Here is a 16,406-nt window from a genome sequence, read left to right as displayed (position 1 = left end):
GTTCTTTATACAGTTTGTAAAGATTCTATTTATGGTCAAGAACTTTGAGGCTAACCGTACATTTAGTATTATTAACAAAAATTTCTAGGATTTAAATACTTCTATATCTAATGTAATTATTGAATTATCAAAAAAAAAAATTATTAAAAACCAAACACTATAACAAGAAAATTTTACAATTTGACTTTTTTGAATGATGAGATTGAAAATTAAAAAGTTAACTTCTATTCTTAATCTTCGGATTAACAATTTTTTTTAGCTTTTTAAATTTTTACTTTTTAAAATTTTCTCTCTCATGTTAAAAGATACAGCTGCACTGATCCAGATCCAGTAAAACTATCCTCTTAAACTCGAACTCGTAAAAAACAAAATTGAAGGACAATAATAGACTTTAAATAATTTTTTTTTAAACATAGGAATTTATGCATATAGTTAACTAAAATCAGCATAATATCATTGAGAAAATTTCAAATGAAATCTTCTAAAGTCAAATAAACTGTAAATCAAAGAAAAGGAATTAAATTTCTAAACCCAGTAGTAAAAGAATATAAGGATTTTAATAGCAGTCTTGAACTAGTACATTGGTTGGGTTGCCTTCTTTTTATGTTAATGTAAAGTTTTGTAATTGGAGACTTGCATCTTTGTGTCCATACCAAATGGGTTAGGCCAACTGTCACCTAAAGTTTAGCTAAAAGCCCACCTTTTGTAACATATTGAACCAATCAACCCCAAAAGGCTGGGCTTAATGGGAAAGGGGCTTCCTATTTCTAATACGCTGTGTCCTTGCTTGTTAGGTGTTTCTCCTGCGCAGAAGATTCGTGACATGTCCTACCAACGGGTAGAACATTCCTCTAATACTATTTCTAACACCTTGTGTTGCTCAAGCCCAAATGGTTGATCTTTTGGGCTTGAAGGATTCAAGGTGTTATATTTTTCAATTTGAATTGCCTACTTTTCAAATACAACAAATTTTCCATTCTCTCTCTATCATATTTAAGCCTTTATTGATTTTTTTTTTCTTTCCAATGTTCATATTTTTTAAACAGCCATATATTTCTAACAATCGTGTTTTCCAATGATTATATTCTTTCAATAGAAATAGCATAATTTCCTCTCTAATTTTCATTTAACTCTAACCCAATAATAGTCTCCCTCAAAAAAAGAAAAAAAAAAAAAAAGAGCTTATTATGTCATTTGAAGGTAGCCCAAATCCAATTTGAAGTGGGTAACTTTTTATCTTTGGGTATAAAAGTAGATGTCGGTGGAAGAGTTGAACCATTTCAACATTTGGACTGATGAGAAATTGAGATGATCTTTTCTATGAAATTTCAAATCAACCAAATTCAATACTAAAAATGAAACAATAGTACGACCATGAAATTTCAAGAGTATCTTCACATAATGCTTGGCAGTAGTTGAGCGATTTGAGTAGTAATGCTTTGACAACTATGTTATGCCCACAATAATAGTTTCATCAAGGTCTAAATGGTACACATGATATTATTTATTATCGTCACGTAGCGTGTAATCGATGGTAAAACTAGAGATTTTTTATTTATTTATTTATTTATTTTTTATTTTTTCTAAATGTTAAACTTTAAAAGTGTCATTGATTTTCTTACAACCTACTTTGGGTTTTTGTACGGTGGTGGTTCAATTGAGCACCATCTCAAATGCAATGTAAGTAAAGGGTCCGTTTGGATTGAACTTATTGTTGCTGAAACTGAAAACTGAAAACTGAAAACTGAAAATACTGTAGCAAAATAATTTTTAAATGCGTAAATAGTACCGTGGGACCCATTTTTAATATTTTTTAGTGCGTAAACAGTGTTAAACAGTGTATGAACAGTGTTTTTTGTCTCATGTACAGTAAAATCATGTGATTTTACTATTCACTTGCCGGGGAAAAAAAAAAAAAAAAAAAAGAAAAAAAAGAGAAACGCAAAACGCAAAACGTGGACTCAACTTTCAGCTGAGTCCAAACGCCCTCAAAATGTGAAATATTTGGTAAATTTTTTGGTATCCGTTGGAGATTGTAATTTAAAAACAATATAAAATATGGGTTTAAAAAAGTAATTTACCCACCCAAAAAAAAAAGTTTTCTATTTTCAAAGACTTGGCGAGCGTGTCAGGTATCCAAACTTCCACTTCCCTTATGCAACTAAGAAGAATAAACCCACTTTAATTAGGAGATGTCAAATGCCTTCGTTTATAGGGCAAAATATATTTTTTTTTTAAAAAGAAAAATGCTAACGAATGCTTTTAGGGCATTGATTAACAATCTATTTTAAGAAAGTTTTGACATTATTTTTATGGAAAATAAAAAAAACTATCAAAACTTTAATTGCTTTTTTTTCTTTTCCCATAAAAACTTTCTTTAACTGGATTGTTAATCAATACCCTAAGGGCATTTGTTAGCATGACCCTACAAGAAAATAGAAGAATTTTGAAATTTCAAGAGACAAAAGAAAGAAGAAGAAAACCTTGAGATGAGGGGTTGTGATGGTTCCGGTTTTCTCTGAGTCAGACTCACTCGAACCCAATCCTTCAGAATTGTCATGTTCTCCATTTTTTTACTTCAACAAGCTTAGCTCTGACTCAGTGAAGTGAAAATGGTGGCAATTGCCAATTATAGCCGGCGTCATTTTATTTATTGTTAGTATTTCTTTAGAGATAGCAAAAATATATGATTTGGTGTTTAAAATTTGATTAAGGTTTTATTTTAGTTTGAAATATTTAATTTCTATTCCCTATAAAATTGGAAAAAGTGGGCATATCATATCAATAATAAGTTGTTTTGGAGAAATGTGGTGTCCGAAGAAGGAACGTGGTTTCAAAGAGACACTATACTGTACTGTGTGCAGAAAATGGTTCTGAGAAATGAGAAGGATTTGAGGATGATTTAATGAACTTATTAAAATAACACTGCCCTTTGCCCCCAAAAGATGAACATGAGAAACAGATTCAATTTGCATTAGAGCATGGAATTGGTGGAGTGGTCTCTGCTTTAGCTAGGAACAGATACCAGACCCCAGTAGAGCTTGAGATGGTTCAATGTTCAAGGTTGTTGTGTCGATTGGCATGAGAATGGTACCTAGCCACCCTGATGATATTTATTTATATTGCATTTCTTGAATGGGAAATGGAAATCTAGAAGCAACTATAGGCATGAGCAACTAGTTTGCAATAAGGTTTTTCATAGCATCTGGAGGAATTTAAATTGTGTCTGGGTTTGTAAAGAATTAATGAAGTGCTGCTTAATTAACTCCCAAGAATTTGTGTGGGAAGACATCATTGTATGAGAAGATCAGTGGATGTGAAAATCTCTTAGGGTTGTGGTCTGTGAGCAAGCCTCAGGTGCTGCTGTGTAGCCATATATGACAGCAAAGGAATGCCATTCTCCATTGCCAAGGGATAAGAACTGACGAGGGATTATGCAGTCATCATAAAGAGAGAGCTTAAACCAACGGTGGAGACTAGAAGTAAGCCATTTGTAGTAAATGGGGGGATTAATTTAGCTCTATCCTTGGAGAGCACCCTGCATAGCTAATTTGGTGAGCAAATCAACATCTGAACTGAGCAAGGTTTCTGTTCGAAATTTCTCAATATGAATCAGAGAGCCAAATGCCGGGAAGGGGGAAAAAAAACATTATATATGTTGCAGTTGGAGAAAAAGAAGAACAACAATTATATTAATATAACAAACCGTTACATTGGAAAGTCAAATATCAATACGTAAATATGTATTTTTCTTAAAATAAAAGCAGCAGGATTTGTATTGCATTTCACAAAATTATCAAGTAGCCAAATCTCAGTGGAGCAATTTTTACATCCAAGATCTGCTAAAACTAGAGGAGCATTATTACAGCTTTTGTCCACAAAATTAAAATTGCAGCTTCGGAAAGTAGATATTGCTAGTTTCACTTTGTTGAACAGAGCATTTCAGGTCACTTTTTTTTGGGGGGGTGGGGGTGTGGAATCCATGTTAAAAGCAGCAATGGCAAATTGGCAATACTTAAGTGGCTCTCAAGTTGAACCTCCTGAATTCCCTGCTGGTTAAACAATTGTAGGGCCTCCAGACAGCATTGGCCCACAATCACCTCAACCTTAGCTGCAACAAAATTCACTTTGAGATCTCTAATCACTGCAACATTTACAGCAACATTTACCTTGGAGTAAGGTAACTAACGGGGCTTCCATATTAGGAGATGAACTTTCGGCAGTATCTCAGACGAAAATTTTGCAGCCTAGTGTTCCTGCATCTCTTTACCTATTTATACCAAAGTGGTTGGCTGTATTCCTGGTTTCCCAAATCTCTCCATTTCTGTGCAGCCATAATTGCCATGAGAGAGTGGGAAATAGTTTCAGTGAGAATGTATTCTTATGGTGCAGCATCCAGGAGAACAGATCAGTCCAGTTCTGGATAAAGTTTATGCATTCAACTAATTGCCATAACTTCTTGGTGTCTGGGCAAGACCACAAAGCATGTAAACTGGTTTCAGGAACTTCATTACACTGCCCACAAGTTACTGAAGAGATGATGCATTTGGAAAATAGATGAGGCTTTGTTGGCAGGATAAACCGAAGAGCATGCCATGAAAAACTTTAATCTTGTTAGGAACCTGAGCCTTCCACAGTGCCTGCCACATAATTGTTGAGCTGTGATTGTTTGAAGCCTTTCCTAAACCTGACATTGCCTCGTGGTCTGACAAATCATATGCACCCTGAACTGATAAACCTCCAATTTTTGCACCCACCCAAAAGATAGTGTAATCAAAATGTTGAGTATTTCACAAAATGCTTTGAATGACAGCAGCTTCTTGTGGCATGAACAACCTGTCCAGAACAATCTTTCTGCGAGTCTTTGTATTCTCATCCAGCAAGTCACACGCATAGTTTGCTGCAGATTGAGGATTTCTTAGTAAAACCACCCTGAATGTATTCGGTGTCGGCAGCTGCCTATCTTCCCAGATGTTAATCTGTCTTCCATCCCTATCTTCCAACAGTAGCTCAACTGTGCAACCTTTCAAGCTTCCATTATACTTCTCCAACCAAATGAGGCATTGGATGGTAACTTTTCATTAACAAAAAGAGGTAGATGGGAAGGATTTGTGTCTGTATGTCATTAGAAGTTTAACAGAACATCACATTTGCAGGACACCCAAAAAAAGAAGATTTAACCAATAATGAGAGCCAATTGACAGTTAATTTAAAAGCTTGACCATTTTGAGTCCTTGACCACTTTCGCAATAGCCCAAGGTCAGTGTGAGAGGAGAATAGCTACTTGGCTAATACTTCAACGTAGACGCACTTGTAACTATCCACGGTGGCAAAGGCTTCAAGCTTCTCAGATGTTTGATCCCATCCTAACATTAATTAAATAAAAGTTCACCAACAAGACAGGAAGAAAAATTTGTGTTATTCCCACCTGATTAAAAAAAAAAAAAAAACAACTTAAGAGAAGGAAAAAAAAAAAATACGGTGCACATGATATTAATTTTTGAGTTTGGGTCAATTTGGATGTGATTGCCAAAAGCTGCCACTAAGGTACACAATATTTTGAAGTTTGTAGAAAGAAAAATGATGACTTACAGGTAATGAACAGAAAATGTTTAGCCTTCCAGGTCATTTTCACTAGATTCTTCAAAATCAACCATTAATCCTTCAAGTTTGAATCCTCTTTGGCTGTGGATCCTCATTATAGTAGCACTCTCCACTAGCTCCAGCCCTGTCATCCTCATCATGGCTTCGTTATTTCTGATTCTGCAGCTGAATCGTCAAGACCATGATGTAGAACACCCAGGACCTCATAGTTTGTACTGCTGTTGCTGCTGCACTGTGCCATAGTTTGATTGGGATCTTCCATGTCTTGCTGGTATACTAAGCGGATCCCAATTTTCTCCACCTCCAAGTTCCAGCTATCTATTTTAATATTAAGTTCAAAAAATCCATTAGCGTCAATTTGGTTTTAACTAAACATTCTTCCCCCATTGGAGCTGAAAGTAATTGGAAAAATAGGGCAGCCAAAGGTGATGTGATTCAATTAAACCATATTTTATCATAAAAATAGAGAAAGCAGAAAGGAGAGTAGAGGAGGAAGAGGAATGGAAATATGCTAAGAAAACAGTTGAGGATTTGATGAGGCTGTGTGTGAAATGCACCAATCGAACTTTTTGGGAAGGTGGTTTAGATGGCTGCTTCTACAAAATCATGGGTCGCCCTAGGCTGATCAAGTTACTCATTGCTCTTGAAGATACAGATACTATCAAGTGGCTTGATTTCTTCTGCTGCTGTCACAACTTCAAGATGTTAAAAAATGTAGTAAAACAAAAACCATTTAAGTGCAATAACTGCGCCAATGCTAGAAATAGTTAATGCAAAAAACAGTGAACAATTTTTATGACAAAACAGTGAACAGTTTTAATTAATGCAAAAAACAGATTTTATGAATGCAATAACAAATTTGAATATACAGTAAATATGATATGCAGAGAGAAAATTTCATAAATGTAGAAACAGATTTTATCAATGCAGAAAAATATATTCGATTATTGTGAAATTCAAACATGAAAAAGCATTCAGATTTGGCGTTTAAATTTAGAAAACACGATTTCACTAGGTGTTTTATGAGAAAACAGTGAACAATTTTTTAAATAGTGAACAGAAAATAATTTATGCAAAAAAGAGAGCGAACAATTTCTTAAATAATGCTGAACAGAAAATAATTTTATGTAAAATCGTAGAAATAGTTTATACAGAAAATAATGAACAATTTTTATGAGAAAACAATGAACAATTTTAATCAATGTAGAAATTAAATTCATATTTCGAAATTAAAATCTCTATATCTTACAATGCTTCTATTCAAATAAATAAAAGGATAGAAAAGCTACTTATTTTTATCCTTATGTTTATTTGTCAATTATCCTCAAGAAAAAAAAAAAAAAAAAAAAAAATTTACACAGTACTCGAGTTTGGTAAACTCGAGTACTGTAGAAAAAAAATTTTCTATATTTTTTTTTATAAAAGGTACTCGAGCCTGGTATACTCGAGTAGTATGTTGCATGGTACTCGAGTTTTCCAAGCTCGAGTACCACTTAATTTTTTTTAATCACCAATTTCCAGCTCAGCAGCCACGGTGGAACTATAAAATAGGGTACTCGAGTTCACCAAACTCGAGTACTTGAAAAAGTGGTAGATTCCTGTTTATTTTCGAAACAGTGTTTTTTTGCCAAATATTTCGAAAATTGATGGTAAAGGGCCATTTTGGCCGCAATCTTGAACTATTAGGACATTGGTTGGGTTGTCTTCTTTTTATGTTAATGTAAGGTTCTATAATTGGAGACTTGCATCTTTGTGTCCATACCAAATGGGTTAGGACAACTATCGCCTAAAGTTCAGCTAAAAGCCCACCTTTTCTAATATATTGAACCCATCAACCCAAAAAGGCAGGGCTTAATGGGAAAGGGGCTTCCTATTTCTAATACGCTGTGTCCTTGCTTAAGGTGTTTCTCCTGCGCAGAAGATTCGTGACATGTCCTACCAACGGGTAGAACATTCCTCTAATTCTATTTCTAACACCTTGTGTTGCTTAAGCCCAAATGGTTGATCTTTTGGGGCTTGAAGGATTCAAGGTGTTATATTTTTCAATTTGAGTTGCCTACTTTTCAAATACAACAAATTTTCCATTCTCTCTCTATCATATTTAAGCCTTTATTGATTTTTTTTTTCTTTCCAATGTTCATATTTTTTAAACAGCCATATATTTCTAACAATCGTGTTTTCCAATGATTATATTCTTTCAATATAAATAGCATAATTTCCTCTCTAATTTTCATTTAACTCTAACCCAATAATAGTCTCCCTCAAAAAAAGAAAAAAAAAAAAAAAAAGCTTATTATGTCATTTGAAGGTAGCCCAAATCCAATTTGAAGTGGGTAACTTTTTACCTTTGGGTATAAAAGTAGATGTCGGTGGAAGAGTTGAACCCTTTCAACATTTGGACTGATGAGAAATTGAGATGATCTTTTCTATGAAATTTCAAATCAACCAAATTCAATAATGAAAATGAAACAATAGTACGACCATGAAATTTCAAGATTATCTTCACATAATGCTTGGCAGTAGTTGAGCGATTTGAGTAGTAATGCTTTGACAACTGTGTTATGCCCACAATAATAGTTTCATCAAGGTCTAGATGGTACACATGATATTACTTATTATCATCACGTAGTGTGCAATCGATGGTAAAACTAGAGATTTTATTATTTTTTTTTTTTTATTATTGTTTTTTTTTTCTAAATGTTAAACTTTAAAAGCATCATTGATTTTCTTACAACCTACTTTGGGTTTTTGTACGGTGGTGGTTCAATTGAGCACCATCTCAAATGCAATGTAAGTAAAATGTGAAATATTTGGTAAATTTTTTGGTATCCGTTAGAGATCGTAATTTAAAAACAATATAAAATATGGGTTTAAAAAAGGAATTTACCCACCCAAAAAAAAAAGTTTGCTATTTTCAAAGGCTTGGCCAGCGTGTCAGGTATCCAAACTTCCACTTCCCTTATGCAACTCAGAAGAATAAACCCACTTTAATTAGGAGATGTCAAATGCCTTCGTTTATAGGGCAAAATATATTAAAACAAAAAAAAAAAAAAAAAAATGCTAGCGAGTGCTTTTAGGGCATTGATTAACAATCTATTTTAAGAAAGTTTTGACATTATTTTTATGGAAAATAAAAAAAGCTATCAAAACTTTAATTGCTTTTTTTTCTTTTCCCATAAAAACTTCCTTTAACTGGATTGACGGATTGTTAACTAATACCCTAAGGGCATTTGTTAGCATGACCCTACAAGAAAATAGAGGAATTTTGAAATTTCAAGAGACAAAAGAAAGAAGAAGAGAACCTTGAGATGAGGGGTTGTGATGGTTCCGGTTTTCTCTGAGTCAGACTCACTCGAACCCAGTCCTTCAGAATTGTCATGTTCTCCATTTTTTTACTTCAACAAGCTTAGCTCTGACTCAGTGAAGTGAAAAAGGTGGCAATTGCCAATTATAGCCGGCGTCGTTTTATTTATTGTTAGTATTTCTTTAGAGATAGCAAAAATATATTATTTGGTGTTTAAAATTTGATTAAGGTTTTATTTTAGTTTGAAATATTTAATTTCTATTCCCTATAAAATTGGAAAAAAGTGGGCATATCATATCAATAATAAGTTGTTTTGGAGAAATGTGGTGTCCGAAGAAGGAACGTGGTTTCAAAGAGACACTATACTGTACTGTGTGCAGAAAATGGTTCTGAGAAATGAGAAGGATTTGAGGATGATTTAATGAACTTATTAAAATAACACTGCCCTTTGCCCCCAAAAGATGAACATGAGAAACAGATTCAATTTGCATTAGAGCATGGAATTGGTGGAGTGGCCTCTGCTTTAGCCAGGAACAGATACCAGACCCCAGTAGAGCTTGAGATGGTTCAATGTTCAAGGTTGTTGTGTCGATTGGCATGAGAATGGTACCTAGCCACCCTGATGATATTTATTTATATTGCATTTCTTGAATGGGAAATGGAAATCTAGAAGCAACTATAGGCATGAGCAACTAGTTTGCAATAAGGTTTTTCATAGTATCTGGAGGAATTTAAATTGTGTCTGGGTTTGTAAAGAATTAATGAAGTGCTGCTTAATTAACTCCCAAGAATTTGTGTGGGAAGACATCATTGTATGAGAAGATCAGTGGATGTGAAAATCTCTTAGGGTTGTGGTCTGTAAGCAGGCCTCAGGTGCTGCTGTGTAGCCATATATGACACCAAAGGAATGCCATTCTCCATTGCCAAGGGATAAGAACTGACGAGGGATTATGTAGTCATCATAAAGAGAGAGCTTAAACCAACGGTGGAGACTAGAAGTAAGCCATTTGTAGTAAATGGGGGGATTAATTTAGCTCTATCCTTGGAGAGCACCCTGCATAGCTAATTTGGTGTGCAAATCAACATCTGAACTGAGCAAGGTTTCTGTTCAAAATTTCTCAATATGAATCAGAGAGCCAAATGCCGGGAAGGGGGAAAAAAAACATTATATATGTTGCAGTCGGAGAAAAAAAAAACAACAATTATATTAATATAACAAACCGTTACATTGGAAAGTTAAATATCAATAGGTAAATATGTATTTTTCTTAAAATAAAAGCAGCAGGATTTGTATTGCATTTCACAAAATTATCAAGTAGCCAAATCTCAGTGGAGCAATTTTTACATCCAAGATCTGCTAAAACTAGAGGAGCATTATTACAGCTTTTGTCCACAAAATTAAAATTGCAGCTTCGGAAAGTAGATATTGCTAGTTTCACTTTGTTGAACAGAGCATTTCAGGTCACTTTTTTTTCGGGGGGTGGGGGTGTGGAATCCATGTTAAAAGCAGCAATGGCAAATTGGCAATACTTAAGTGGCTCTCAAGTTGAACCTCCTGAATTCCCGGCTGGTTAAACAATTGTAGGGCCTCCAGACAGCATTGGCCCACAATCACCTCAACCTTAGCTGCAACAAAATTCACTTTGAGATCTCTAATCACTGCAACATTTACAGCAACATTTACCTTGGAGTAAGGTAACTAACGGGGCTTCCATATTAGGAGATGAACTTTCGGCAGTATCTCAGACGAAAATTTTGCAGCCTACTGTTCCTGCATCTCTTTACCTATATATACCAAAGTGGTTGGCTGTATTCCTGGTTTCCCAAATCTCTCCATTTCTGTGCAGCCATAATTGCCATGAGAGAGTGGGAAATAGTTTCAGTGAGAATGTATTCTTATGGTGCAGCATCCAGGAGAACAGATCAGTCCAGTTCTGGATAAAGTTTATGCATTCAAGTAATTGCCATAACTTCTTGGTGTCTGGGCAAGACCACAAAGCATGTAAACTGGTTTCAGGAACTTCATTACACTGCCCACAAGTTACTGAAGAGATGATGCATTTGGAAAATAGATGAGGCTTTGAAAAATCTTTAGACAGCCCTTTATAATCATCAGGGACATGCTCTTTTTTAAAAGCTTTCAAGCAAAAAAGTTGAAGAGCATTTTCATCATTCAATTCTTTAATTTCATATATTTCATCTACTCCATGTGTCTCCAACACCTGCATATATCTTGTTGTTATGATAATTCTACTGCCTGGGCCAAACCAATCATGCTCCCCGGCTAACATGTTTAACAAGTCTGGTTTATCTACATCATCTAAAACAAGAAGAATTCTTTTATGATGTAACCCATCTTTGATCTTGAAAACTCCATCATACTTATCATCTATTTTCAATTCCTTTTCCCTCAAAATTTGATCAATAATTTTTTGTTGTATTGGAACAAAACCATTTTTTTCAAAATTTTCCCGAACATCCTCAATAAAACTGCAAGCTTCAAAATCTTTAGAAACCATATGATAAACAACCCAAGCAAGAGTTGTCTTACCCATTCCCCCCATCGCCCAAATCCCTATAAAGCGAACATCATTTGACCCTACAGCTAAACGCGACTCCAATTCCACCACACGAGAGTCTATTCCTACTAGGCCCTTGGTAACTTCTGAGAATGCATCATTATTCAAGTTAAGCCATATTAACCTCACAATGCTTTTAATAACTTGTGAGAAAGGCCTGCAATAAAGAGAGATCACAGAAGATATTTGGTGTTCAATTCCGCTTACTGAAACAAAACCATGTAATGATGTAAATTGATAGGCTTAAGATAAAATTCATGGAAATGCAAACATGTATGTAGATCTGCTAAAGGTTCAAAATGAAGTCATATATATGAAATGGGTCATCAGAATATTTAAAACAAATAAATATATCAATTGAAATTAAATTACCTATTCATTAAAGGCCATCCAGCGAGATTGCCTACGTGAGTCAAAGCAGCTCTCCACATCTTCACCTTCTCTATATTCTCCTTGAAACGATTTTCATGTTCAATAAAAGCCTGTGCAAAAGTTCCCATTTGCTTCCGCACATCAGAGGGCTCCACGTCATAAAAAACTGGCAGAATTTTCATTCCCATGTGTTCCTCGCAGTGAAAGATCTTTGCAAGTTCATCTAAGCACCAAGTGGAAGATGCATAGTTTTTTGAGAAAATGACAACAGCAAATCGCGATTGTTCTATTGCTCTTGAAAGCTCTGGCGAAATAGTTTTTCCTTTCTCAAGTTTTTCATCGTCCTTAAAGGCGTTAATGCCCTTCTGATTGAAAGCATCGTATAGAAGGTCCGCCAATGTGTTGCGGGTGTCCTCACCTCTGAAACTGAGGAACACATCATACTTCCGTTGGGCGACAGAAGAAGAAGAGGAACTTGGGAAAGATGAGGAGTCCGTTTCCATGCCCATTAAAGCCATTAGAAATTATAGATCTGACATGCAAAATTTAAAAAACAAAAAAAAAAGATCAATTAGAATTAGTTTAGAACAGAAGAAAGAATAAAAAGAAATTACTTGATCCCCAACCTGAATTGCGTAGCTTTGAAAGAGATGGAATTGAATCTGAAATTAGGAACTGATAGACAAAGAAAGAGGAGACTGAGTGGAGGACCGAAATTTGGAAGAGATGAAAGAGGACTGAAGATATTCTTTATTTTTCTGAGTACTTTCACTTCCTAGGGGGAAAATAGTAAACTAATTTTTTTTTTCTAACTATTTAGTTAGTAGATCCGGTTTGCAAACTATATTGTATAGTAGCATCTCGAGTATTTGAAACTCGATTTTAGCCTGTAAATCGAGTCTCAATTACTCGATTTTTATAGTCTGATGTGGCATATTTTTTCACATGGAGACCACCTGGAAATCGAGTCTTTAATACTCAATTTCCAAACCAAAAATATTTGAAAAAATTTGAACTCTCCAAGTCTCATGTACAAGCCGAAATACCAGAAAAAAAAAAAAAAAAAAAATACAATCAGATCACAGACAAACAATCCAGATCAAATGCATGTGTTCATCAGAGGAAAAAAAGGAAAAAAAAAAACCCAGAAACAGAAGACCTGGGTCGCCGAAATACCCAGAAAAAGATCAAGCTCAAATGCATGTGTTCATCAGAGAAAAAAAAAAAAAACCCAGAAAAAAAAAAAAAAACCCAGAAACAGAAGATCTGGGCCGCGGTGCGACCTGGGCCGCGCGGCGACCTGGGCCGCGCGGCGACCTTGGTCGCGGTGCGACCTGGGCCGCGCGAGGCGACCTGGGTCGCGCGGCAACCTGGGTCGCGGTGCGACCTGGGTCGCGCGGCAACCTGGGGCTTGCGCCGACCTGCGCCTCGCCGGCTGGGGCTGCTTCTGGGTTTTTTTTTAATTTTTTCTTCTGGTTTCGGCTTCTTTCATTCTTATTCGGTTTTTTTTTTTTTTCCTTTCTGGCTCTGATTTCTTTTTTTTTTTTTCGGTGGAGCTGGTCTGATATATATATATTGGCTTAGAAATCGAGTCTCAGATACTCGATTTCCACGTAGATGCCACGTGAAAAAAGTGCCAACTCAGACCCGATCAAAATATAAAAATCGACCCTTAAATACTCGATTTATAGCCCCTAAATCGAGTTTCTTAAACTCGAAATGCTAGAAAAAAATATAGTTTGAAACTATTGACAACTAACTATATAGTTGAGATTTTATGGTTATTTACCAATTTCGTTCACTTCCTAGTGAGGAGCGAAAGTTGCTCTCTTTTTCTGAGTGCTTTCACTTCAAAAGTAGCGATGAAATTTCCTAGTGCGTGAGCAGCCAAAGTTCTTTTTTTTTTTCTTTTTTTTTTTTTGGTGAACTAGCAGCAGCAGCCAAAGTTCTGCAACAACAAAAAATTCTCTTTTTCATATTGCTTTTTCACCAGGTTTGTAGATTTTTCTTTTAAGTAAAAAATTCAAGCACTAAGGAAGACAGGTGGACTTTCCAGTAACTAGCGAATTCCTGTTTATGTTTATATTTATTTCCCTTTTTTCTTTTTTACAAGCTACAAAGTTTTTTTTACACTACTTTTTGGGGTTTTTTTTTTTTTTCGGCGCTAAATAAATCATTTTTTAGGATTATTTTATTAAAAAGATTCTTTTTGAAAATAAAGTTTGGAGTAAAATTCAACTTTCCAAAAGTTGAGTTGTATCAGCCATCAATACTAATGCTTTAATATGGTATTTAAAAATTTTTGCCGTTTGTTTTCAAAAAAAAAAAATGGCATTTATAAATAAAAATCAAATCACTTGGAACTAGAGTCCTATGCAGTGTTTTTTTTTTTTTTTTTATAAAAAAAACTAAAGTTTATAAAAATCGATTTCAATGCAATATCAGAAGAAGAAAAAAAACCCAGAAAATTGAGTTTGAATTTATAAATAAAAATCAAATCACTTGGAACTAGAGTCCTATGTAATTTTTTTTTTTTTTTTTAACTAAAGTTTATAAAAATCGATTTCAATGCAAAATCAGAAGAAAAAAAAAAAAGAAAAACCCAGAAAATTGAGTTTGAAAAACTCTAGTTCTATGTAACACACCTAGTTCCACACCTAGTTCCAAATTGTGCAATTTTCTTTTAAGAGTTTATTTATGTATTTATTTTTTTAAATAATTATTAAAGAAAAGTAAGAAAAATCATGCAATTGCCTTTTAAGAACTGAGATTTAAAATTGTGATTTTTTTTCTTTTTTCCTTTTTCTTCTTTTGATTTCCTCCTGGACAATTCTTTTCTTTTTCTTTTTTTTTTTCTGGGATGTGGCGTAACTGTGTTTTTTATTGTTTTTCTTTTTCTTTTTCTTTTTCTTTTTTTTAATTAGAAGTGATTTTTTTTTTTCTAGTAAATTTGGATTTTTTTTATGTCACTTTTTTGTTTTAATTGGGAATTATTTTTTAACATAGGTATATAAGTAAATTTAAATAAACTTACTTTTTTTCATCTTCCCACTTTTTTACTTCCAACTAAACAAAAAAAAGTAAAAAATTAAAATTTTTTCTACTCCCCACTTTTTTGTCATACCACCGTTTTTTTATTTTCCCACTTTTTCATTCATCCTCCCAAACCAATGGAGCAAGCCTTCTAGGAAATTTCATAGTTTACCTTACCCAATGCCCATCTACAACAAGTACAATCTCCTTTATTTGATTATTTTTAAATAAAGAATCTCATCTCAGCTGTACTAAGTAATATCAGGTTTGAATTTATCTTTTTTTTAAGACATCAAAAACTGTGAAAGGTCACATGAAATGTGAAAGTACAAAAAATAAATTAAAGAAATAGAGTAAGCCTTCTAGGAAAGTTCATAGTTTACTTTACCCCATACGCATCTAAAACGAGTACAATCTCCTTTATTTGATTATTTTTAAATAAACAATCTCCTCCCTGCTGTACTAAGTAATATCAAAGTTTTCTCAAAAAAAAAAAAAAAGTTATATCAAAGTTTAAATTTTTTTAATCATCAATCTCATAATTATATCACTGTATAAGAAATTTATTTTTATACTCCTAAAATAAGTAATTTAAATAATTTATGCATGTATATATATCTGGCACATAATTCTAGAATAGAGTTCCACCACACACCGGTACTAAAATATTTCATTCTTATAGTCAATCCAAAAAAAACGTCTAAAACATAATTCAAAACTTTGGTTTATATTGCTTTTTTGCTTTTTACATTGCTTCCAAGTTAATAGTTTGTTTATATATTTATTAAAGAATTAATTATTAAAGTAAAGTAAAAAAAAATCATAAAATTGCCTTTTAAGAACTGAGATTTTTAAACTTAAAAAAAAAAAGTCATTTTTAATTTTAACATTAGAACAAATGAATAATTTTTTGATGAACAACAAATGAATAATTTTAAACCTTTTAACTTCTCTCTCTTACATTAAAAAAGTGAGATTGTATAGTTCAGGTGCTCATATATATTGTGCATATGCCTAGCATTAGTTATACGACGGCATCTTTGCATGACAAAAATAATAAATAATGTCAGCTCAAAAAATCAAAAACATAAATATTGTTAGTTTTATATATAAATTACTTAAATCCACTCTAAAAGTATAAATTATAAATTCTTTGTACTATGCATTGCAAACCCGTTTGGTAAAACATTTTAAACACATGTTTTCAGTTTTTAAACAATATTACACGTATTTTCATACACTTTTTCACCCATACATATTTCAAAAAAATATAAACAACATTACTCAAACTCCTTTTCCAAATGAACCCAAACTTTAAAGTTTAAACTATCTTCTTAAATTGAATGGAGATGGTACTTTTTTAGCCTCACTTTATTTTTAACCGTTTTTTTTTTTTTTTATGAGAATCTATTTTTTATTGTGAATAAGACTCAATTTGCAAGCATTGTTGAAAACATAATATTAAGATGGCTATTAGGTCTAAAGTCTTAAAACTTTGATAGTGGGGATGTTGA

The 16,406-nt window shown here is 33.6% G+C and overlaps 1 protein-coding gene and 1 long non-coding RNA gene across 2 annotated transcripts; both read right to left on the bottom strand.

The window, feature by feature from the left end:
- Window positions 1-3,746: 3,746 nt before the first annotated feature.
- Window positions 3,747-6,319, bottom strand: LOC112034918 (uncharacterized). Its single transcript, XR_010626533.1, has 2 exons — window positions 5,593-6,319; window positions 3,747-5,366 (listed from the first exon to the last, which is right to left on the bottom strand). It is a non-coding gene; the product is annotated as an uncharacterized LOC112034918 (long non-coding RNA).
- A 3,625-nt stretch (window positions 6,320-9,944) lies between these two features.
- On the bottom strand, window positions 9,945-12,607 carry LOC112034914 (disease resistance protein RUN1). Its single transcript, XM_065767270.1, has 5 exons — window positions 12,486-12,607; window positions 11,860-12,391; window positions 10,704-11,644; window positions 10,439-10,567; window positions 9,945-10,012 (listed from the first exon to the last, which is right to left on the bottom strand). Exons 2-5 carry the CDS (start codon window positions 12,375-12,377, stop codon window positions 9,945-9,947), a joined length of 1,656 nt encoding a protein of 551 aa, XP_065623342.1. The 5' UTR covers window positions 12,378-12,391; window positions 12,486-12,607.
- Between the last annotated feature and the right edge of the window lie 3,799 nt (window positions 12,608-16,406).

This window comes from Quercus suber, unplaced genomic scaffold, assembly GCF_002906115.3.
Source record: "Quercus suber isolate HL8 unplaced genomic scaffold, Cork oak 2.0 scaffold_789, whole genome shotgun sequence".
In the NCBI taxonomy this organism is placed as follows: Eukaryota; Viridiplantae; Streptophyta; class Magnoliopsida; order Fagales; family Fagaceae; genus Quercus; species Quercus suber.
Note: the sequence above shows the minus strand (reverse complement) of the source record. Positions and strands in the feature narration are given on the sequence as shown.

Excerpts from the sequence above, each read along its gene's own strand:
- LOC112034914 (XM_065767270.1), bottom strand. The coding sequence starts at position 12,377 with ATGGCTTTAATGGGCATGGAAACGGACTCCTCATCTTTCCCAAGTTCC. Across the intron at positions 11,645-11,859 it reads GGATGGCCTTTAATGAATAG|GCCTTTCTCACAAGTTATTA; the intron begins GTAATTTAATTT and ends TCTTTATTGCAG. Across the intron at positions 10,013-10,438 it reads TCAACTTGAGAGCCACTTAA|AAACCTTGCTCAGTTCAGAT; the intron begins GTATTGCCAATT and ends AATTTTGAACAG.